General features: G+C 42.2%; 1 protein-coding gene across 2 annotated transcripts in view; it reads right to left on the bottom strand.

The window, feature by feature from the left end:
• Nucleotides 1-22503, bottom strand: part of PLA2G7 (phospholipase A2 group VII) — a 33085-nt gene extending 10582 nt beyond the window's left edge. Inside the window, exons 1-4 of one of the 2 annotated variants that reach the window (XM_017878071.1) lie at nt 22245-22503; nt 7878-8016; nt 2055-2176; nt 1464-1608 (exon numbers count right to left, since the gene is read on the bottom strand). In XM_017878071.1, the coding sequence (XP_017733560.1) occupies nt 1464-1608; nt 2055-2176; nt 7878-7986 (376 nt within the window). In that variant the 5' untranslated portion in view covers nt 7987-8016; nt 22245-22503. Of the gene's footprint in view, nt 1-1463; nt 1609-2054; nt 2177-7877; nt 8020-22244 lie in introns of both variants that reach the window. The other variant, XM_017878070.1, reaches the window with a different exon arrangement.
• Between the last annotated feature and the right edge of the window lie 761 nt (nt 22504-23264).

Genomic DNA, 23264 nt, shown 5'->3' with positions numbered 1-23264 from the left:
TTTTGTATTTTTAGTAGAGATGGGGTTTCTCCATGTTGGTCAGGCTGGTCGTGAACTCTGGACCTCGGGTGATCTGCCCACCTTAGCCTCCCAAAGTGCTGGGATTACAGGCACGAGCCACCGCATCCGGCATAAGTCCTTTCCTCAGACCACAGGATTATTAACGATGAGTTGTCACTGACAGCTCTGGACTTAAGGTGAGAGATTTTCACAGGTGTATTCATAAAGGCTGCTACTTATTGCCATTCCCAGGTTTTGGAAAAATTTCAAAGGGAGTGTTCTGAAACCAAACTACCCATAAAACCTCACATACATTACACTGAGAGCTAGAATCTAAGAAACAGAGATGCTGTTCATTATGATTTGGTCATAATCATGCAGCAAAAGGTAGAGAAACCACTGACTTCATACTGAGTCATGGATGCAGCTCTCCCACTTCCTAGCTATGGATCTTGGGCAAGTTCCTCAAACTTTCTGTGCTTCAGATACCTCTTGGGTAAACTTGAGAAAATGATATCTCTTTCATAGGAGTTGTGTGAGAATTTTATTTAATTAGGTAATATATGTAAAGCACCTATCCATCACATAGTAAGGGGCTCAAAAATGGATATACTGTCTTCTTGCACTTCTCAATTTTTATTATCACCATTATTATCAGCCGTCATTTGTGTTTCATTTTCTTGTCTATAAAATGCAGATGTGGTCACAAAGACTGAATGTGATGATTGCTATGGAAGTGATTTATAAGTTATTTTGCAATATAAATATGCAGAGTTATGGCATTTTCATGTCTGTTATAAGTGGTTTTTAAGACAATTAGAAGCCGATGTTTAAGATGAATCCCAAAAGTTGTAAATAGTTTTGTGGGAGAAATGTGAAGACACAGTTAACATCAGCTCAACAGTCATGTCTAGTCAAATAGGTAAGGAAGGAAAAGTCTACATTAGCGTAATGTAGACAGTAAGTCAAGAATGCACATCAGATGGTCTTAGTGATGGGGGTAGGTGATGGGAATGAGAGTAGAGTCTCTTCATTTATGACAAGTAAGGCATTAGCTTTGACTCCTTTGTTTTGGATCTGGAGAGTTTGGTGGCTTCTACTTTCTTTCCCTTTTTTTCTAACTTAGCACAGAACATGCAGGATAGTGGCCGCACCAAAGTACCTGCATTCTCACCAAGGTATTGCCTTCTCCTTGGTATGTCAGATGAACACTAAAGAGCAGCCATAGAAAGATGTCAGAGTCAGTCTGATACTCTCGGCCACTCCCATCCAACTCGGAATGGACAAAATGAGAACCCTTGATTCTGTCATAGTTGCCTGGGCTTTAAAGAAATAATTTCCTTATCATTTTTGGAGCTGTTGGGAGTGGAGAAAAATCTACTCTGGGCTTAACTGCTTGAAATTATTGTTGTTTTCAAGGTTTTCTTATATGCAAGCCTACAGAGGACCAACAGAAATCTTACCAAAGAGTAAACTCAAAATGTTGCCCATAAGCCAGTGTTTTCCAAGATATTTGCTAAGACCCCAAAAATATTCCTTATTTGGGATCCAAAGGGTGTCAAGGCGATCATCATCTTGGGATGGATAATATAAACGCAAGAAGGTGCCCTGTTAAGAAAGAAATTAATGCACTTTTAGAGAAGTTGTGTCTCAAACATATTCGAGCAGCTATTTTGCATATTTAATTAGTGGGGACACAAATACCTCTGTGTTCACAAGGAGGTCTAGAGAACTTTTTAGGCTGCTGTGGTGATTGAAGACAGTCATGAAAGAGAAACAGAAAAACAATGTTCTATCTCAGTGAAAGGAAAATATAAGCAGCCTGGCTTCAGGTATTTTATGAAGTGAAAAATAGGGTTTATAGGGAAATTAATCAGACAATAGCAGTGAATTGGGGAATGGCTAAACTAGTAAAAGCCTTCATATGAAACAATACAAATTGCAAAATGAGTCATTCTCAGGTGAGGGCAAGGTCACATTTGAACACCTTCTAGTAGTACATAGCGACAGACAACAGTAGAGTATCAGGATAAGTTGTATAAATCAAGCATTACCTTTTTAGTGTGATCAAACATTAAGTCTGTACAACCAACGGAATAAGGCCCATTTCCCTTAGGGATTTTAGCTTGGCCAAAGCTTGCAGCAGCCATCAGTACTTGTATTTTGTTGACCCATGCTGAAAAACAGGTATATATTATCTCATTTGTCATCCATTACACATCAGATTTTATTATGCAAAGGAATTCTAATGGAATCAAATTACTTCCCATAGTTTCTGGCCTTCTTCCTTTCTCAACCTAACAAGTAAAATATGCAATTATTGAGGGTCTGCTCTGTTTGAAACACTGTGTAGGGGTTTTGGAGTGTAAAGAGATGAAAGTAGACATAGCCTTTCTCCCAAGCTACCTTGGACTGTTACCTCCTAATGTTTGCAGCCTTGCCCTCTCATTCTACTTCTATCCAGAGTATATTAAAGATGACTCCACAATCTGTTTTCCTAAACATGAACTTTGTGTCACATTTCAGATTTGTGCCTACAACTTCTCCTTAAACATTTCTACCTGATGTCCTTCCCATAAGAATGTCAAAGCCATTTAGTTTCCAAAATGAAACTAAATGACCATCTTTCAACTCCCCCTTCTCATCTTCCAGCCACACAGCCTACAACTCAAGAACTCCTCATCTCCTGCACCACAAGCCAGAAACCTTGGAATCATCCTACTCTCCTAGCTCTTTCTTCCCACCAACCCCCTACATTCAACCAAGCTTCTATTTTTTTTTTTTTTTTTTTTTGAGATGGAGTCTTGCCCTGTTGCCAGGCTGGAGTGCAGTGGTGTAATCTTGGATCACCACAACCTCCGATTCCCTGGTTCAATCTATTCTCCTGCCTCAGCCTCCTGAGTAGCTGGGATTACAGGCATAGGCATGCACCACCACGCCCAGCTAATTTTTGTATTTTTAGTAGAGATGGGGTTTCACCATTTTGGCCAGAATGGTCTTGATCTCCTGACCTCGTGATCCACCCGCCTCAGCCTCCCAAAGTGCTAGGATTACAGGTGTGAGCTACTGCGCCCGGCCCCAAGCCTCTATTGCTAACATTAGCTTTTAGCTTAGAATGATCTCCACAATATATCGCTGACCCTCTAGCTCAACTGTCTCATTTATGCCCTTACTGTCTCTTGATCAGACTGTTGCTCTCTCTCTCCTAACTGTTCTACCCACTTTGGATCTTGACCCCTTCAAACACATCCTTTACACAGCTCCTGGAGGGATTTAAAGCACAAATCACACCAGACAATTCTTAAAATCCTTCAATGGCTTCCTATCAGCAAGTGTTCTTTCCTTGAAGGGGGAATGTATTGGAGTCTTTTTGGAAGGCAGTTTGTATGAGGAATTTAAACCTCCACATGCTTTTCTAAGCAAATACATGGCTACTTGCAAAAATGTGGCCTATCCTTCCAGTGCTCTGGGGTTGAAACATACTGAGGTTCACAGGTGCACAAGTTAAATCCCAAGTTTCTGGGCACTGCAAACCCTCCACTGGACGTCCATTGCCTCGTCGTCTTCTTCTGCCTCTTCCCGTTAAGTTATCACCCTTCCTTGTGCTACAGTATTCCTGAGTGACACACTGGGCTGATTTGATGCCTCTGCACCTTTGTAAATGCTACTGCCTATGCTTAAATCCCCTTGGCAAACTCCTATTCAAACTTCAATACCTTGGTCAGATATCCTGTCTTCTCTGAAGCCTTCCCTGATTCCCCAGACAGACTTAATCATTCCAACCTCAGTATTATATAGATTCTAGGTGCCTGTGTGTTTACACACATGTAATCATTCTTCCTATCACATATTAAAATGATGTGTCTGCATTCTACACTAGGCTATTTCTCCAGAGTCATATCCATGTCTTTGCATCCTCTGATCTTAACACAGTGTCTAGCACATAGTCAGTGCTCAACAAATACTTGTGAAAATGAGCTTAGTTAACTTGAATGGCCACTGGTCTTTCTTGTTTTCCTTTAAACCCTTTATCATATGTAGTATTTTACTCACCTGCTCCTACAACTCCTTTTCTCTCTCTGGTGCAATCCTTCCACACACCTGCAGCTTCATCTGTTCTCCTTTCCAAACCCCAATCAAATCCATATTTAATTCCAAGATGTTGAATCCATATATCAGTATATTCAGACTCTCACTTTTCTTGACATATTCAGCTTGTCCACCTATTCCTTCCATTGGATGGTGAGAGTTGATTACTCTCTGCTAGCCAGCTATCAAGAGCTATGTTAGGTAAGGCGTCTGCATCAATACCATGGAGCACTGCCCAGAAAGGTTTTGAGTCATGGGAAGAAACCAATTTACAGCCTCCACACTGGTGACTCATGTGTGAAACACCTGCCCATCATGAAGCCTTTCAGTACATAAGGCTCGGCTACCCAAAGCTGATCCATGGACCAGCATCATTGGCACCACCTGGAGCTTGGAATCGCAGGCTCCTGGACTTCACCACAGTTCTACTGAATCAGAAAAGGAGTGCCCATTAAAGTTTAAGGGACACTGGGCTGAAGTTCCAGACCACCTGGCCTGACACACTGCTCAGCAATCCATGGTCAAATGGTAGGAAGTAGTTCCAAGACAGACAAGGGGAGAGGGGGTTGAGATGAACAAATCCTGGGAATTGGAGGGACATGGTTCTATTTCAGATTTCAGGTGTACCTCTTACAAGCTATAATCCTCTGGCCTAGGCAATTTGCTCCCCTCTCTGATCCACATTCATGAAATGACAAAAGCACTTGACCAGCCCACAGGACAGTTGTCAAGATGAGGTGAGAATGTAGGTCAAGTTCTTAGTACAAAACATGACACATAATGAGCAGACAACTAATGCTGTTTACTCCTTCCCCAGAGTTCATTTACTCTTGCTAGGTAAATCTGTGCTGAGTCCTTAGGGAAGTTTTAGCAGGTCTAACCTCCCCCCAGGTAGATTCAAACCCCAGAACCTTTTTTTTTTTTTAACTTTACCTGTAAGGTGAACTTTCAGGGTCTATTTAGAATTACAAAAGGCTCTTCTTCTTCCATTAAAAGAGTATCTACTGAGCCATGCTTCTGGTGTAACAGGGAGATGTGAAGTCCCAAGGAGGAGGACCTTAGGGCAGGAACACCTGCCTTTTCTTCTGTGGTGAGCAGCCTGGTGCTACTGCGCCCCCACCCCTAGGCAGGCAAGGTGTGCCTGTGCAGGGCTTGGGGCAGGGAGACCTCTGGCTCACACAACTCGCTAAGGAGCCCCAGAGTCACAGCTGCTGTTGGAGATACTAACCTTTAGAATTGGAGGCTCAGTTCTGGAGGCATGGGAGGGTTTCACCCAACACAAGCCTCCATTTGTGAGATCTCAATTCCAAAGGACCAGGGAACCTTTTCCAATAAGTTAGGAGTGCCCTGGTTGTCCAACACCTGTTCTCCCTGAGAAGGTTTCTCACTCAGCATTCAGGAGCGTCAAGGTGAGGCTATAAGTCTGCCTGTTTCAGGACACCTGACCCCTGAGAAGGCCTCAGGAATCGTCAGGCTGACTCAGGTTTTGGTATAGGTCTATGGGGTCCTGTGCACCAGTACCAGGGTGCCTGGGAGTGGCATGGAACAGGCTCCATAGCCTGCAGCTGACCTGGTTATGGGCCTGGATTTCCCATTCTCTAACCATCTGTCAGGAGTCATCATTAAGGAATTGGAAGGAGGAGACTCATCAGATCAAATGACCACTCACACAGTTTTGTGGTTTAGAATTTATAAATGTCTCTTCTTAGTTTTCTTCTACTTTATTGTAATAGGAGGATTGGAACCTATGGTATGCTATTAATTTTATTACATATTTTTGGGGGTGTTCATTTGTCAAATATTCCTGATGTTCAATCTTGGGTTTGGAGATGAACTGTAAACATGCTAGGAAAATTACACTCTTATATGGCTTTAGGTCCTCCATTAGCAAAGAGGATATCTCTAGCCCATTCTTAGAAACCTTTTAACCTGCATAGCCATATTTTCTGTGTATTCATTTAGCAAGAAATTATAAAGAATCACCTATTATTTTAATCTTATTTAATAAACTATTTCTAATACTTTAAACCAATATGTATGCATTCATTTTTTTTGTTTGTTTTGGGACAGAGTCTCGCTCTGTAGCCCAGGCTGGAGTGCAGTGGTGAAATCTAGGCTCACTGCAACCTCCTCCTCCTGGGTTCAAGCAATTCTCCTGCTTCAGCCTCCCAAGTAACTAGGACTACAGGTGTGCACCACCACACCCAGCTAATTTTATGTTTTTGTTTTGTTTTGTTTTTTAATATAGACGGTGTTTCGTCATGTTGGCCAGGCTGGTTTTGAACTCCTGACCTCAAGTGATCCATCCACTTTGGCCTCCCAAAGTGCTGGGATTACAGGCGTGAGCCAGCATGCCTGGCCTGCATTCATTTGGGCACTGCATTGGGCTCAATGCTGGGACTATAAAGATAAATAAAGCAACGTCCCTGTCCTCAAGTTTCTGTCAGTCCAGTGACAGCTTTCCAATGATTTTAAAGATAAAGGGATTTAAAATTTGTTTAAATTTTTATCCTGTACCAATAAAAAGTGAATGATATAAATGTTTCCTGGATGATGATTTTCCCACCATATAAGATATTACCTGTTCTCAATCCACGGAAAAGGTAATAGGAAAAATCAACTTAATGTCATCTAGGATGCAGGACCCTTGAATTTGGCTATAAATTTATTATCTTAGTCACTAGTGTATCCTTGATGACTTAACTTCCTGATGTGTTGTAGGATGAATGGACCTGTGAGATATTATTCTATTTCCTATGCAAATGTAGATATAAGATATAGGACCTCTCCTAATGCATTCATTTTCCTGGTTATGTAGTAGGGCAGAATTTAAGGTACTGAGTTATGAAAGCTCTTTTGCAAATTCTGTAGTAAGGAGTCACCCATCAAGCTTGAACAACTAGATCCAGAGCAACCCACAACTACCCAGGTGCACAGCTCTGTAGGTATAGTCACTATGACACCATTCAGAAGCCACCTACACTGCTCTCCATAGGAGACTGGGAAGAGAAGTTTATGCATCACAACCCTTTGGGATGAGCAGGAATTTGCAAAGCTCCAGAAACAATCTCTTTGCAATTAAGGTCCCTCTTAATGACATTAAATGTAGCTGTCTAAAGATGGCTGTCCTGTTTTGGCCCCTCCTCCTCCTAGGTTTGTCTAAGCTTTCCTCCGCTTTCTTTCCCCTCTTACCACAAGGCAAGAAAGAATCAGTGATCACATCCATTCTCATCTGGAACTCCCTAGCACCTCCCTTGTCCCTACTTCTCTCTATCATTAGGTAGGAAAGATTGTTTCCCTTTGGATCCCAAGACCTGAAATTGTTATCTCACATGACTTTCCACTATTAACCAGGACTAGGCCTGTTGAACAAGACACCTGCTTCTTCTCCACCTCATGGAAGCAGGTTTTGAGGCTGCCTTGGAGTGGACTCCAGAGCCATTGCATTACTATGCTTGTGTGGGCATATGTTAGGGCAGTTGGAGAGAGAAGGGGTGGCATTAAGGAGGTTCTCCGTGGTGATTGCAAGCTGAGCTTCCAGTGCATCTTAAAATGTCCCATCCTGGTTCTGTCCTGCAGTCCTGACACTGAAGAACACAGGCGCTTCTTCAATTTCCGTTGAAATGAGAAAAAAGTGAGAACCTCTTCCCGACTCCAGCAGAATGCAGGATCTCCATAAGCATTTAAATAAGACTTGTTTAGATGTGCAGATGTGCAACTTCTTGGGGCCCACTTGAAGTATGCCAACAGATCAGTTGCTCAAGACCTTGAACAAATATACCTCTTACCTGATGATGTCATATGTGCAACAGGATTTAGGTATTGCCAGTCAAAAGGATGAACCACAGCGAGGCAGCCGCAGAGGCAGAAAAGCACACACAATTTGGGTGGCACCATCTTGGGAGCTGAGCAGCAGTTTCAGCTAGTCTTCTTTAAAGCAAATGATTAAAAGAAAAAAAAAAACATGCAATTAAGCGGCCTTAAATAGGCTGACAAATCAAGAGAGGCTGAGGTACTAGTAACACTCGGAAAAAATAAAACATGTATTTTCTGGGCTGGGTTTTAGATTGGCACTAGAATAGTAAAATCTTTGGTAATGTAGGATTACCATTACCTACATTACCAAGGATTATATTGGATTGTAGAGCACAGAAATAATACTTTCAGACAGTTAGATTAAGCTTTTGGTCACTAGTTTTCTAACTTTATAACAGTATAGTCAGCAATAAAAATAGCCAACAAAATATAACAAATATAACAACCATCTATCATCATCATAATAACATCCATAGGTATGTCTAGCACATAGTAAACAGTTCATAAATTTTGGCTATTTCCATCATTTAATTATACAGTGATTAAATTTCTGCTGCTATGGTTGTTTTGGGTATTAATATGATATTATATTCTTGGTAATTTCTATAATCCTACTATGATATAAGTTTCCAAAAAGCAGAGGTCAGGTCTTATTTGTTGTCCCAGTGCCTAATAGAGGACCTGGCAAGAAGTGGTACTGCATAGATGCTTGTTGAATCAGCAAATGAAACAACAGAATATGAGATGGGTGGTAATAATAAATTATATTACAATTAGGCTGTATGCTAACATCTTATTAGCAAAAACTATCTTGCATTTGTGCACCCACTTTCCCCTCTAAAATTCGGCCCTTCAACTTTTGTGGGGGATAGAAAAGGTCCAAGCCACCACCATCTCTCACCTAAAATTTGCCATCACCTCTAACGGGTCTCCTTGCTTTTGCCCTTGACCCTATAATCTATCCCCAACACAGCAGCCAGAGTGATTGTGTCACCCTTCTGCACAAAACCCCCAAATGGTGTCATATATTACAGGGTAGAAGCCATTCACCCAAAAATAGCATATAAGGCTCTACAAAGCCTTTACTGAACACACTCCCAATCCTTCCACTATCCCCTCTTGGACACCTGCTGCAATCACACTTGCTTCCTTGCCATTCACCAAACATGCCAAGTACTCTACAACCACCCTCCATCCCCACCTTGAGGGCTTTGAATATCTTCCCTTTTGTGGGAATCCTCTTTGCTCTGACACCCAAATGACTGGTCCTCTCACTTCCGGGTTTTTGTTCCAGTGATGCTTTCTCAGTGACACTTTCCTGGATCAATCGATTTAAAATTGCAATCTAACCTCCTTCTTCACACCAATACATTCCCTATTTCCCTCCCTACTTTATTTTTCTCCAATATTTATCACCAACTAATTTGTTAGCTGTGTATCACCTTCCACTAAAAACTTAGTTCCGTGAGTGGAAGGATTTTTTATGGTTTTTCCCCCTGCTGTATTCCCAAGACTTAGAATAGTACCTGGTATACAGAGGCACTCAATAAATGCCTGCTGAGTGAATAAATCTAGCACATCTGGTTAGTAATACAAACTGCGCCAAATTTAATGATCCGGTGTCCCACGGACACTAATGAAGCGCTTGTTAGTATAGCTATTTTGTGGGCAGATGTAATATAGCTGTGTGGCACAGACAATGAGTGCTCCTGAACATCTATGTGCGTCCCTACATTTCTTAGCCGCCCCTGTGCTTGGGCTGGGCCCGTGGGACTAATTCCTGAGAAACAGAAATTTGAACAGAAGTGGTCTGAAACAGAGTCACTGTATCTCCTTCATGCCTTCCTCTCCCTGACACGGCAAACTTAGAAATCACGTGCTGACATAGTGCGGTCTTGAAGTGAAAGAAGCCTGGATGCCTAGTCACTGAACAGAGAAGAGCCCCTGCCAATTCAAATGATCTTTCACAAACAGGAAATAAACTTTTGCTGTGTTAAGCCACTGAAATTTCCAGGTGAAGCTGTTATTGCCTTACTGCAGCACAGCATGGCCTATCCTGAATATCAGATCTGCAGTCATTCAATCAAAGGGTATTACTTAAGCAAATACTATATGCCCTCTGCTATGGCAACAATTGTGGTAAGTACCAGAGAATGTGACACAATCCCTACTCTCAGAGAGTTTACAATTGTGTTTCAGAGACAAGACTAGCATATATTAATAATATAATACAGGAAGAAAGGAAATTACAGGCGTATTTTATAATTCTTAAATGATATGGTGCAAGTTCTGAGAGAGCAACAGGAATTTAGACAGAAAGATTTCAAAGAGATGGGGCTTTCGTGCAAGGGCAGCTCCTATTGTACAGGCTAGAAAGACCCAGACAGGCCGCTGGGAAATGTGTTGCTGAAGCTCTAAACATTTTTTTTTTTTTTTTTTTTTGGACGAAGTCTCACTCTGTCATCAGGCTGGAGTTCAGTGGTATGATCTCGGCTCACTGCAACCTTCACCTTCTGGGTTCAAGCAATTCTTCTGCCTCAGCCTCCCGAGTAGCTGGGACTACAGGCGCCCACCACCATGCCCAGCTAATTTTTGTATTTTTAGTAGAGACGGGGTTTCACCATGTTGGCCAGGATGGTCTCGATCTCCTGACCACATGATCTGCTCTCCTCGGCCTCCCAAAGTGCTGGGATTACAGGCGTGAGCCACCACGCCCAGTCAAAACTTCTTAAACTACTTGCAGAGGGACTATATTTCCTTATTCAACATCTTTCTTTTGATCAGAAAAAAAAGTATATATAGTGTAACTCTATAAGATTATTTATAATGTTGGTTGATTTTTATNTTTTTTTTTTTTTTTTTTTGGACGAAGTCTCACTCTGTCATCAGGCTGGAGTTCAGTGGTATGATCTCGGCTCACTGCAACCTTCACCTTCTGGGTTCAAGCAATTCTTCTGCCTCAGCCTCCAGAGTAGCTGGGACTACAGGCGCCCACCACCATGCCCAGCTAATTTTTGTATTTTAGTAGAGACGGGGTTTCACCATGTTGGCTAGGATGGTCTCGATCTCCTGACCACATGATCTGCTCTCCTCGGCCTCCCAAAGTGCTGGGATTACAGGCGTGAGCCACCACGCCCAGTCAAAACTTCTTAAACTACTTGCAGAGGGACTATATTTCCTTATTCAACATCTTTCTTTTGATCAGAAAAAAAAGTATATATAGTGTAACTCTATAAGATTATTTATAATGTTGGTTGATTTTTATTTCAGTATTATATTTAATTTTATTATAAAGTTAATAGATGATTTCAAAACTCCAAACATAACAGGAAAAGGTAAATTGAGTTGTCTCTTCACAAATAATGACTTGCTAACAGATTTTTTTCCAGAGGCATTTCTAGGCTTGAATACATGCATACTGCAGGGGTCAAGGGGGCCATGGGTGGCATTGCCCTTGGACCTCTGAAGGTTCACTGAAAACAACTTGTAAAGGCAGATTATTTATCTAATGTGTATTCACAAGGAGCCTTCAGAATGAAAACCCAAAGATACAGGGGAAACTGTCTATTTTTATGCATAGATTCAACAAAGTATGAACAGCTGTGTAGAAATACGACTGGACAATAAGGGTAAGCTCTAATGCTAATAGACTCACAGGGGAAACCCACCAAGGCCTGTCTGTTCAGATTATCCTTGGTCTCTCTGTGCAGCATTCCTTCCTCCAGGGTAAGAGGACCCTTCCTGGAATGAGGGTCTTATAACCTACAATCAGGTTAGAGTCCTGCCTTGGGCAGGTGAAAGGAAGGCAGGAAAAGGTCAGAGAGAAAGATTCTGCTTTCTGAGATCTGCTCCTGAAGCCTAAAGCACTCCAATATTATAACAAAAGACTGTAGCAAGGGCTGCGGGAGTTATGAGCCGGGAACCATATTAACATGTAATAATCACAATGACCACAGAGGCTTCTGAATATGAACACACAGGAATAATTCATAAAACGTCTTTTCACTTTTAAAGTTCTCTTGACACAGGTAAGTACCTTTTTCTCAACCATGGGATATGAGTTAGCTAGAAATGTATTTATATTTAAGAACTAGGACCCTGAAAAGCCTAATGCTAACTTTAGACATTCTTTTAGAACTAGAGAATCCAAAGGGACTACACTAAAACCCTTGGTACAGCAGTCTTCATCATCACATTGCATGAAAATCTATTACCATAACCACAATCACTGGTCAATACAAAAACACAAAATTTTTTTCCTTTTTTTTTTTTTTTGGAGATGGAGTCTCACTCTGTCAGCTAGGCTGGAATGCAATAGCACCACCTCAGCTCACTGCAACCTCCGCCTTCCAGGTTCAAGTAATTCTACTGCCTCAGCCTTCTGAGTAGCTGGGATTACAGGCACCTGCCACAATGCCTGGCTGATTTTTGTATTTTTAGTAGAGACGGGGTTTCTCCATGTTGGCCAGGCTGCTCATGAACTCCTGACCTCAGGTGATCCACTCACCTCTACCTCTCAAAGTGCTGGGATTACAGGCATGAGCCACTGCATCCGGCCAAAATTTTCTTTGAGAAACATGTCACTGGTCAAACAGATCAATAACTAGTAGGCCAGAAGTCTAGGAACACAGGACCTACGTTTTAAGACTGCAAAGTTTACCAAAACAAGTCAGCAATGCCAGTGGACTTATAAGTGGATACACTGATGTCAGGAAGGCAATTTGGCAAGACTTAAATTGTCCACACCCTTAATTGACCTTTTAATTAAATTCCTGGGATTAGCACAAAAATATCTTATACATAGGAAAATAAAACTCTAAAACCTTGATGACCTACAATGTTTATTTCAACTCTATAAGCGCTAACACATACACATATATATACTTACAATGAAAACCCTACAAATATCAGACGATATAATCAGAGATTTTTATTCAGTTATTGACATGATATTCACAAAATTAACTATTTACAATGCAATTTCAATTGAAAAAATACATAAAATTACCATTTAAAACTTCATAGTAAAAAATATATATAAAAGGGGTGATGGACTTATAGGTATTTTCCCCATTTTTTAGTATAAAATGTTTGTTTACTAATAAATAATTTTAAAGGACATTTAAAAAGCATTTGTATGATCATGAAGAGTGTTTATGTTTAATATCAAGTAACATGCCATGTAGAGAATTAAGAAAATTATCCATGATCCCAGATACATGAAAAAGAAGAAGAGGGAGGAGGAGGAAGAGAAAGAAGAAGAGGAGGAAGAGAAAGAAGAAGAGGAGGAAGAGGAGGAGGATGAGGAGGAAGAAAAACAAATACAAAAAATAACAAATGTTTGCCAAGTTTATCTTTTTTGGAGAGTTTTGTATAGTTAGAAACTAAAGGTAATTTTTTCAAGCTTTTCCTACTTTTCTCTTGTCCAACATTCTAAAGCAATGGGAATGTTCACTTTAAAAATCAATAATTTTCTTCAAATAGTAAGGCCTGAAAATAATTATCTTCAATTAGGCACCTGACCACTAGATAAAATATCATCCTGGCAATCAAGAAGACTTTCAATGAGCACTCAGATAGTACATTCCATTTAAATGGATTCCACCTTTCTGCTCTCTCCCGTAGACTTCATTTCTCCCACTGAAACCACAGTTCCCCACCTGTTCTTCAGATCTCAGTTGCAGTCTCCATACACAACCATAACTGCCACAAATCCTTATTTCCCCTATTTGTCACTGTTAAATTCTCATCAGGCATCATTTCCCTTTTCAAAACAAAAGACAAACCAAAACAACAGGTAAAATGTCCAATCTCAAGTCTGGAATCTCCCTGAAGAGCTGACAAATAAACCATCCAAGTAAAACCTAGTCCTGGCAAGAAATTAGGGCAGGCGGGCCTTAACTCTTGTGTTATTGGTAAAGAGTTAGAAAAGAAAATGCTCATTTGTTAAGTATCAGTACTCTCTTTCCAAATTCTTCCTGATTGACCTTTGGAATGGGGGCATGTGGCAGGCTGAACAATCCACTCCCACCCAAATGTCCATATTCTAAACCCCAGAACATGCGAATATGTTATGTTCCATAGCAAAAAAGAATTAAGATGCAGATGGAATTAATGTTAATCAGTTGACCTTAAAATAGGGAGATTATCATGGATTATCTGGCCCAATGTAATCGTAAGAGTCCTTAAAAGTATAAGAGGATGGCAGAAGAAGAGGTCCAAATGATGTGATGTGAGAACTTAACCTACCATGGCAGGCTTTGAAAATGAAGGAAGCTGGCATGAGCTATGACATGTGGATGGCCTCTAGAATCTTGGAAAGGTAAGGAGACCTCTAGAGCCTCAAGAAAGCAACACAGCCTTGCTGACCTCTGAAGGTTCACTCAACCTTTTATTTTAGCCTATTAAGGCCGTGTCAGACTTCTGACTTTCAGAACCATGAGATAATAAATTGTGTTGCTTTAAGTCACTAAATTTGTGGAAAATTTTTATAGCAGCAATAGAAAACAAATATGGAGCATATAAAGTAACCGAATGAGACAAAGAGCAAATAATAGCCCAATTCAGTTTCAACTAAAGTCAAAGAAAGTGGCTTAAATACCTCAAAACTGACCCATTATTAGACCAAATGATTGCTGAAGAAGATAAAATCTTCTTTGGATATTTTACAATAGGATGAAGGCTGGAGAATGCAGCTGGAACATGACTCTACAACAGTGTCTCTCATCTAAAGCAGTTTTGCCCCCCAAGAAGACACTTATTAATGTCTGGAGATATTTTTGGTTGCCACAACCAGGAGGGGCTGCTACTGGCATCTAGTGAGTAGCAGTTAGGGATGCCGTTAAGCATCCTGCAGTGCACAGGACAGCCCTACAACATAGAGGAATCTCAAAATTTCAATAATGCTGAGGTTGAGAAACCCTGATCTAAGAAAATGCTGGGGCAACTCTATTCTTGTTTAATAAGGAAGAAATATTTCATTCTAGGGAGGCAGATGCATGAGAAATAAAAGGAAGAACATTTTGATAATTAAGTAACTTGTAATGTCTACCTCACAGTGTGGAGTTCTCTATCATGAGAACTCAGACACTGCTAAATAACTCCCTGCCAGGGATGCTGAAAAAGGGATGAGTGTGGTTGAAGTCTTAGGTCTCATCTTTATCTAAGATATATGATTCTCTTTAAAAGTATCTGCAAAAAATGTCCTACTCAATACTTGCTAATTTGAAACCAAGAAAGAGAAAAGATAGTATCTACTCTATTATTTTCTCTCTACCATATTGGCTAATGGAGTCAAAACTTAACCTGGACATTATCTCAAATGTGTAGCACTCAAGTGACTTCTGCAGAAGTGTCAAAAGCATCTTATTTTGTGGACGGTAGCCACAACTCTTGCCTAATCATTTCACAACCTAAGAAAAGAAGTAGGGTCAAAAGAGCAAAATAAGAAACAGTTCCCTATTGTGGAAGTAGTTTAATAACACAGCCATTTATAAGTACAAGTACTGTACTGAAAACCTGCAAGTAACATATAATTAGTTGATTCTACTCACAATTTTGGAAATGGGAACTAATCTGCATCCCATGTGCAAATGTCCAAATGTTTGGTGTTCTATATGGCTTAATGGTCATAAAAGGTAAAAGGTGTCTAAGATCACTGTGCAGCTTGCTGTTACACTGAAAGTTCCTGATCTTACTCTCAGACTCAGTCCCCCAACCTGCCTGCCTAGATAGGCCAACCTGGCACTGTGACCTCAGCTATTATATTCTCTATAGTCTTAAAGTGAGTTTAAAGCTTCAGAAGAATGATTTTTCTAGAGTAACTGTGGCTTCTCCTTAAAGGATCAGAGCTCCTTGCATCATGAAAAATGAAAGTCACAATCAACCCCTGCCCTTAAAAAGTGAAACACAGTGGGAGAATAATAAACACATATATACACAAATACACACACCCTATGTATGCAATATTACTCACAACAGTAAGAGTAACTGGATCTGTTGAGTGTTGTATGCACAAATGGCTACATGATGGTCAGGTTAAGGTCATGGGTATACTTCTTGAGAAAACTTACCTGTGTCAGAATGATAAAGTGGTTTAGAAATCTAGCTTCAGTTTCTGGCTGCCAAGGTTTGAATCTTGAATCTGCTACTTACTAGTTTGGTAGCTGCAGTTAAGTTCTTACCTACTTTCTGCTTTTCTCTCCTCATCTGTCAAAGGGGAACCCTGATAGTGAGGTTGTTATGGGGATGTGAGCCCTTGGAGGAATGCTATTATTATTATCTGAAGTCTACCAATTGCTCCTCAGCCCCAGGAGTCTGTTGTGCAGGTGCAAGCCACAGTGACTGCAGTGTGGAGGAGCCTGAGGCACAGCGGAAACAGGATGTACAAGCAACAGGCACAGATCCTCTCCTGCTAAAAGAACTCAGTGTCCATGTTCTCCAGGAAGATGCAGTATTAAACTGACATATATGCCCCAATACAGAGGAAAATACTAAAAGAAGCTGGAAAAATGATAATGAAGGCCACAGAGGGAAGGCAGTTCTGAGAAGAGCTGTTAGCTCCCTAAAACATCCAAATGCACCAGTGCCCATCCCATAGGCAAGATTAGAAAAGAAGTGCTTTCCCTCAGACTTTACCCACCCACTTATCTGATGTCATATGTACACACCAAAATGAATAAAACGTGGTAGAAAAATAAGATCGTGTTTGTATGGCAGTTATTAATAATGATGGCTTACTCTGTGACAGGTACCCTTCTAAGCATTTCATATAAATGAACTCATTTAGTCCTCAGAGTTCTTCAACATACAGATGAGAAAATGAAGACAAAGAGGTTGAGTAACATGCCCAAGTTCACAAGGATAGGAAGTAGCTAAACCAGAATCTGAACCTAGACTTTGACTATCAAGTAGGGATTCTTAAGCTCAGCACTCTCAACACTCGGGGCTGATAAGTCTCGGTTGTGGGGCTGTCCTGTGCATTGCAGAGTGTTTAGCAGCATCCCTGGCCTCTATTCACTAGATATCAATAGCACACCCCAGTTGTGGCAACTAAATATTATGTCTCCAGACATTGCCAAATGTCCCCTGGAGTGGGGGCAGAAATCATCCTCAGCTGAAGACAATTGCTCTCAAGCTGTACATTGAATAGTTCTCCCGTAAACTCTCAGGAACAATCTAACTGGAAAATAAGCCCTGAAAGTAAATTTAAAAACACAATGGATTGGCCAAGAAAAATCTAAAGACATCTTCAGTTGCATGACAAAAGTGTAACATCATAGAGAAAGGGAAGCCACCCTCCCACTGCATTCTGCACCAGTTAGACCAAATCTTATTGAATTGGTGGGGCTTTAAGGATTTTAATAAAGGTTCAGGCCAAGGGACAATAACCCAAAAATAACCAGAATGATGAGGGAACAAGGCAGCAAGTCACATGAGGAGTTGTTGAAGGAATGAGGAATGTTTACTTTTAATGGGGAAAACCAAGATGGCATGTGACAGCCACAGTCCTGTGCAAGGGTCCTAAACATGTTCTATGTGGGCTCAGACTGTACAGCTCCATCAACAGGAGCTTTTCAACAACTAGCATTATCTTCTTTATCAGAGGAGCAGTTAAAGTACGGGTCTGGGGACTACCAGCAGGGGTACTGGAATATAGATTCCTGCATTAGATGAGGGTGAAAGTGTAACAGGCCGCACTTGATTGCCCTAAACCTGAAGTTAAAAATCAAAAGTCTACAAGGGCCAGACAGGTAATTTAAATGAGTCAAACAGGTCTATGCAATAGAATAAGGACTGGTGTGGACTGTGGCAAACTGGATCATCCAAAGAAGGATAGGAAGTAGCTAAACCAGAATCTGAACCTAGACTTTGACTATCTATTCCAGTTCATTGCTTCCATGTAGGAATGGCAGCTCCATGTCACTAGATCATCTGATTGTTTCCAAGAAAAGCTGGAAAATTACATTTGTATGTAATTTCCACTGATTTTTAAAGGAGCAACTAATTCAACATTTCAAAACATGAGTGAAACAAATAGATTTCTGGCTTCAAGGAGAGATGTAACTTCTCCCTTTAAGATACCCAAACACCCCCACTCCCGAGTCCTAAGAGAAATATGGTGGTAGATATGGCAAGAGATAAATCATACAGATCCCAGAATTACTATCACATTTTGTCTGCAATTCAAATCACCAGACTAGCCACTTCAGGCTGAAATTCAGACACACTGACCAATAAATAATTAAGGGGATCTGGCAAGTTAACATGACCTAGGGACTATTAAGTCATGAGCTGACATTTCCACTGCCCACAATATAAATGAGGAAGGGCTTGGTTTCCTCTAAGCAGGCATATCTCCTTCTAGTAACGTGCACATCAAAGTGAGTCAGGAAAGAGAAACAGAGTTGCCTCATTGTGGCAGTTAGTTGTAGTGTCTCTGTGAAGAACATGGCTATCTTAGTTGATAAACAACTTTAAAACTTCCTGACTCTCTAAAACTTAATTATCAACGACAGAAAATTCAAGAGCTTCTTCTGAGGAATGCTTCACAAAGGGAAACAACCCTACTCAACTCTGGTCCACAGCCTTCTCCAGAAATTCTGCTGCCATATAGATATTTTCAGTTATCTACAAATCTTTGCACTCACAGATATCTGCATGGCCATAGCCAGGACAAAGGCAAATCGGTCCAAAATATTTTTTCCCATTCCCAGCTTTAATTATTCTATTTTTGAATTTTTATCTGAGCATATTCAACTTTTCAAATTAAGCCAGATATTATTTTAGCAATAATTTCCCTACATTCTGTGGTGACTTGTTTTTATTGGTAACTCTCAGTTAAGAGTTTCCAATTCTCTGAACAGAGAAAATATTTTATGTATAATAAATTAGATTTATTTAAAAGAATATAATAAGACATCAAAATTTATTAAAACAAATTTTAAAATAAAGCACAGGGAATTCAAAGTAATATGATATTAGCAAATAATAATGGTAATAATATCTTATACTACCCTTCAGGGCATATTCATTCATTTATTAGTTTTTACAAGTGGACCAGGTATAGCAATGTCATTCCCATTTTGTAGATGGGAAATTTGAGACAGAGAAACATTAACTTCCTACTGTAAGTATAAAAAATAGCCTATGCCCATCTACTGCTACCACCCTCCATCAGTAAACTCGTCACTGTCTTCCTGTCCCCTCTCCTTCCCCTATAATCCACTCTCCACATAGCACCCAGAGTCATCTCTTTATAAATGTAAATCGATTATGTCACACCTCTGCTTCAAACTCTCTTTTGGTTTCTCTTTGTAGTTAGAGTAAAATCCAAATGTTTCCCCTGGCCTATGAGGCTCTTCCTGATCTGGCTCCTGCCCCTAAAGCTCACTCCTCCAACTCTCCTTCTCCCTCACTTAACTCCAGCCACACTGGCCTTCCAGCTGGGCCTCCAGCACATCACACCTGTTCCCAGGACCAGGTCGTTTGTGCTTGTGGTTCCCTCTACGGGAATGTCTGCCCATCTTCCTGAGGTTTCATCTCAAGGTCTTCTTGCAGAGAAGTCTCTCCTCACAATCCAATCCAAGAAACTGGGCACCTCCCATATGTCCAACACACACATATATATACACACACACACACACACCACTATCCTGCAGCACTCTGCTTGCTTTTCTTCTCACTATATGAATTCACGTAGTTCATCCCTCAATTCTAGAATGTGAGCACTATGAGAGCAGGGAGCATATGTATCTTACTAACTGCTCTGTACTCAGCACATGGCACTTAGGATCTGATCAAAAAATATTTTTTTGAAATGAATGAATGAATACAACTTCTACTAGGAATCAACTAACCCACTTAATTCAATGAGCATCTACTCTTACAATAGACTGTTTATTTCTCCTCAACTGCCAAGTTTCTTTAACAACAAAAAACCTACGTTTGTATGTATTAGCCTGTTTCTATTAGTGTTATGAGTCACGCCCATAAAATTGAGCAAAATGACAGTGAGGGCACATAATGTGTCTAACAGATGACTGGCGTCATAAATAAAGGCAGTAAGAACCCAGAATCATATTCTGGAACAATATGATTTTAGAATTAAATGTTTCCCTTCAATTTCTCTTCACTCAGTACTTTCTCTTCAATGCTTTTATTTTATGGAAATTTCTCAACGTCTTGAGACATCAGTCAGGCTTATTATCATGGATCTTGAAAAAAAAATTAGGCTTAAGAGGAATCAAGAGTGTAAATAATCCAATAACCGCCTTTCTTTCCAGGAAAGAGTCATCTTCTTGGGTATTAGTAAAAGGAAGATAAAGGGGACTCCTAAACTGACCTTCCCAGGTGCTCCCACTCCAGCTGCTCAGGTACCTAGTTAGTACTTTTCTTAATGTTCTATGCTGACAGAGGTTCAAAGAGGGTGGAAAATCGTATTCATGTGTAAAGGTGAGGGTGAGGGAATGTGTTTAGGCCCATGTATGTTCCTCGCGACAAAAGTGCAAAGGGCACAGAGATGCAATGCAGAGGAAATGAGGACCCAGCTGTCCCAGGTTCTGTTTGAGGGAAAAGTCCTGCGGTGCTAAGCAAGCCCTTCCACACCTCAGAAGGGATTTCTCAACTGTAAAATGAGTGGCCAAACCAGATTCACAACACTCCTAACGCTGCGACTCCTTCAGTCTCGTTGGCTGTACAGGTAGTGACAGACTATGGTGCCAGCCTTGGGTATGAAGGGCGCAGTTCAATGAAGAAAGACATTGAGACATCACCACATGGCCAGCAGCAGCTTCTGGTGCACAAATATCTGGGGAGGGGAAAGCCCTTTCAGTGCCCAAGTGCAAGGAGCTGAAGCAGGCCTGATGGAAAATGCCAAGGTGGTGGGCTGTCTCACCACTTTCTGCAGGGCCAGCAGAATTCCTCCGTGAGGGAATCTGCCTGGGTGATGGAGGCTCACCAGTGCCTCGTGACCAGAAGGCCATCTGCTTCTTCTTGATCAGGCCAGTGCTTAATGCTCAGATCTCTGAATTCAGTGTAAGCTCAAGGTTTGGTGCTGAGCCTCCTGGGATTGCCAACACCTCAGGGGATACATTTTCCAGCTCCTACCCATATAGCAGTCTCCCAGCTCAGCATTCTCATCTGGATCAGAGGAAATTGTGCAAGCCTGATTTGTTAACACATCCCTCCCAAATCTGAATCTGTGTGCCTTTTAAAGGTGGCAAGCTGCCATTTATGAGCCATAGGCACCTCTCCTCCTCCCTCATCACCCCTGCAGCAATCCCAAGAACCACAGACATGAATAAAAGCCCGAACTTTTCGTTTTTGGTGACAGAAATTTCTCTTACAAGCTCCAAGAGATGATGAGGAAGACAGTGTTCCCTATTTTCTGATTTTGCTTAATTTTTTGAAAACGAGCCTCTCCCTTGACTTGGTGAAACAGCTGTGATCTTACCTGGCCGGCAGAAGGATGCTCCAGGGAGAACAAAGAGTGCTTTTTTTGTTCCTACAGCAGCCACTCATAACTGGACTCCAAAAGACGCAATACTCCTCAAAGGGAGAGTGAGAGAGAGCGGGGGGAGAGAGAGAGAGGAGGCAGAGTGAGAGGTGTGTAGTGGGGTGTGTGTGTGTGTGTGTGTGTGTGTGTGTGAGAGAGAGAGAGAGAGAGAGAGAGAGAGAGAGAGAGAGAGAGAGATTGTCCCTGTAGGAGATCTACAGATAAGAAAACTCCGGAGCGGGCGTGGTGACTCACACCTGTAATCCCAACACTTTGAGAGGCCGAGGCGGGCGAATCACGAGGTGAGGAGATCGAGACCATCCTGGCTAAAACGGCTAAATCCCGTCTCCACTAAAAATACAAAAAAATTAGCCGAGCGTGATAGGGCGCGCCAGTAGTCCCAGCTACTCCGGAGGCTGAGGCAGTAGAATCGCTCGAACCCGGGAGACAGAGGTTGCAGTGAGCCGAGATCGCGCCTCTGCACTCCAGCCTGGCGACAAAGTGAGACTCCGCCAAAAAAAGAAAAGAAAACTCCGTGTGTTCCCTGTTCCCCTGACCTGATTCTCCCCACTAGCTCTGAACTCTTAGAGTTGCTTCCTTTGCTTTCGCGAAAAGGTTTGGAAGAACTGGTGTCGAATCCCGTCACTCTCCCCCGCTCCCCGCGAGGATCCTAGCGCCGTTTCCGAGGGCTGCAGGGACTGTGAGCCCAGGACCGGCCAGCAGAGCGGGTGCGGCTCAGCTAGCCCACCCCAGCCGGTCGCCGCTCCGGGGTCCCGGCCTCCAGCGCGGCGACCGTGCCCTTCCTTCCTCCCACTCCCGCCTCGCCCCCGGGACCTCTCCTCACCCAGGCGCGGCGCGGAGCTGCTCACGGGAACCGGGGTCCCTGGGCGTGTTCCACCGCACACCAACGCGACCCAAGCGCTCCAAACCCAACTGCTTCTCGCCGCCAGCACTGCGAGCCTCCGACCCGCGGCGGTCCCCGTGGCTGCGGGCCGAGCAGCTCCGGCAGGCGGCGGGCGGGTGGGCTGAGCCCCGGCTGTGTCCTGAGTCCGCTCCGCGCGGTCTTTTGTCCCCGACCCTCTCCTCCCCGGGCGATGCTGGAGGAGGTACCGGGGAGGAGCGTGTGTGGCCCCGGCCTCCCACTAGCAGCTGCGGCTCCCGACGCGAGCATGCTCGAGCGCACCCAGCACCCTCCCCAGGGCCAGGGCCAGGGCCCGCACCTGGACCCGCAGTTAACAGCGCGCTGCGGGCAGAGTGCATTACAGCAACACCTGGGTGGTGCCGTGCTGGCCAACTCCGGTCCGCAGAACTGATGCCGATCAGATTTACTCCCTGCTGAATTCGCCTCTCAATCAGGCTGGTTTTGCTTTTTTTCACCATGTTCTCTGACTACACTGAATTACTCCGAGCATCTATAGTTGGCAATGCCCTGCGCATTTTCCGCACTCCGGTGCATTGTACACTGAACACCGATTCGGAAGCTGTGTGGACCGTGCTCCAGATTGGAAGGCCTGCCACTGTGCTGGTGTCATTTCTCCCTGGAAATGACAATGAAGGGCAAACAGGAATAGCACTTATGGTCTGAGGAGAAATGGAGCTAGAAGGAGCTGTTTTATAGCTCAGTTTAACCGTTATTTGGGGTTTAACTGAAACGCCTTCCTCCATTTTCCAGTGCTTTCTCTTCAATCCACTTTCTAATAAATTAAAAACACACTCATTTAAAACTTCAGTTAGAAACTTAGGGAAAGTAGTTGGAAATTTATGTGGGGTGTTATTAAAATTTTATATTTTTAAATCGTGTTTTGGTTTTTGGTGAGTTGCCAGAACTGGAGATGAAATTTGGTTTATTTTGATTTTGAGTACT

Source organism: Rhinopithecus bieti, unplaced genomic scaffold, assembly GCF_001698545.2.
Source record: "Rhinopithecus bieti isolate Rb0 unplaced genomic scaffold, ASM169854v2 scaffold_9981, whole genome shotgun sequence".
NCBI classification, from domain to species: domain Eukaryota; kingdom Metazoa; phylum Chordata; class Mammalia; order Primates; family Cercopithecidae; genus Rhinopithecus; species Rhinopithecus bieti.
This window is presented reverse-complemented; position numbering and strand designations above follow the sequence as displayed.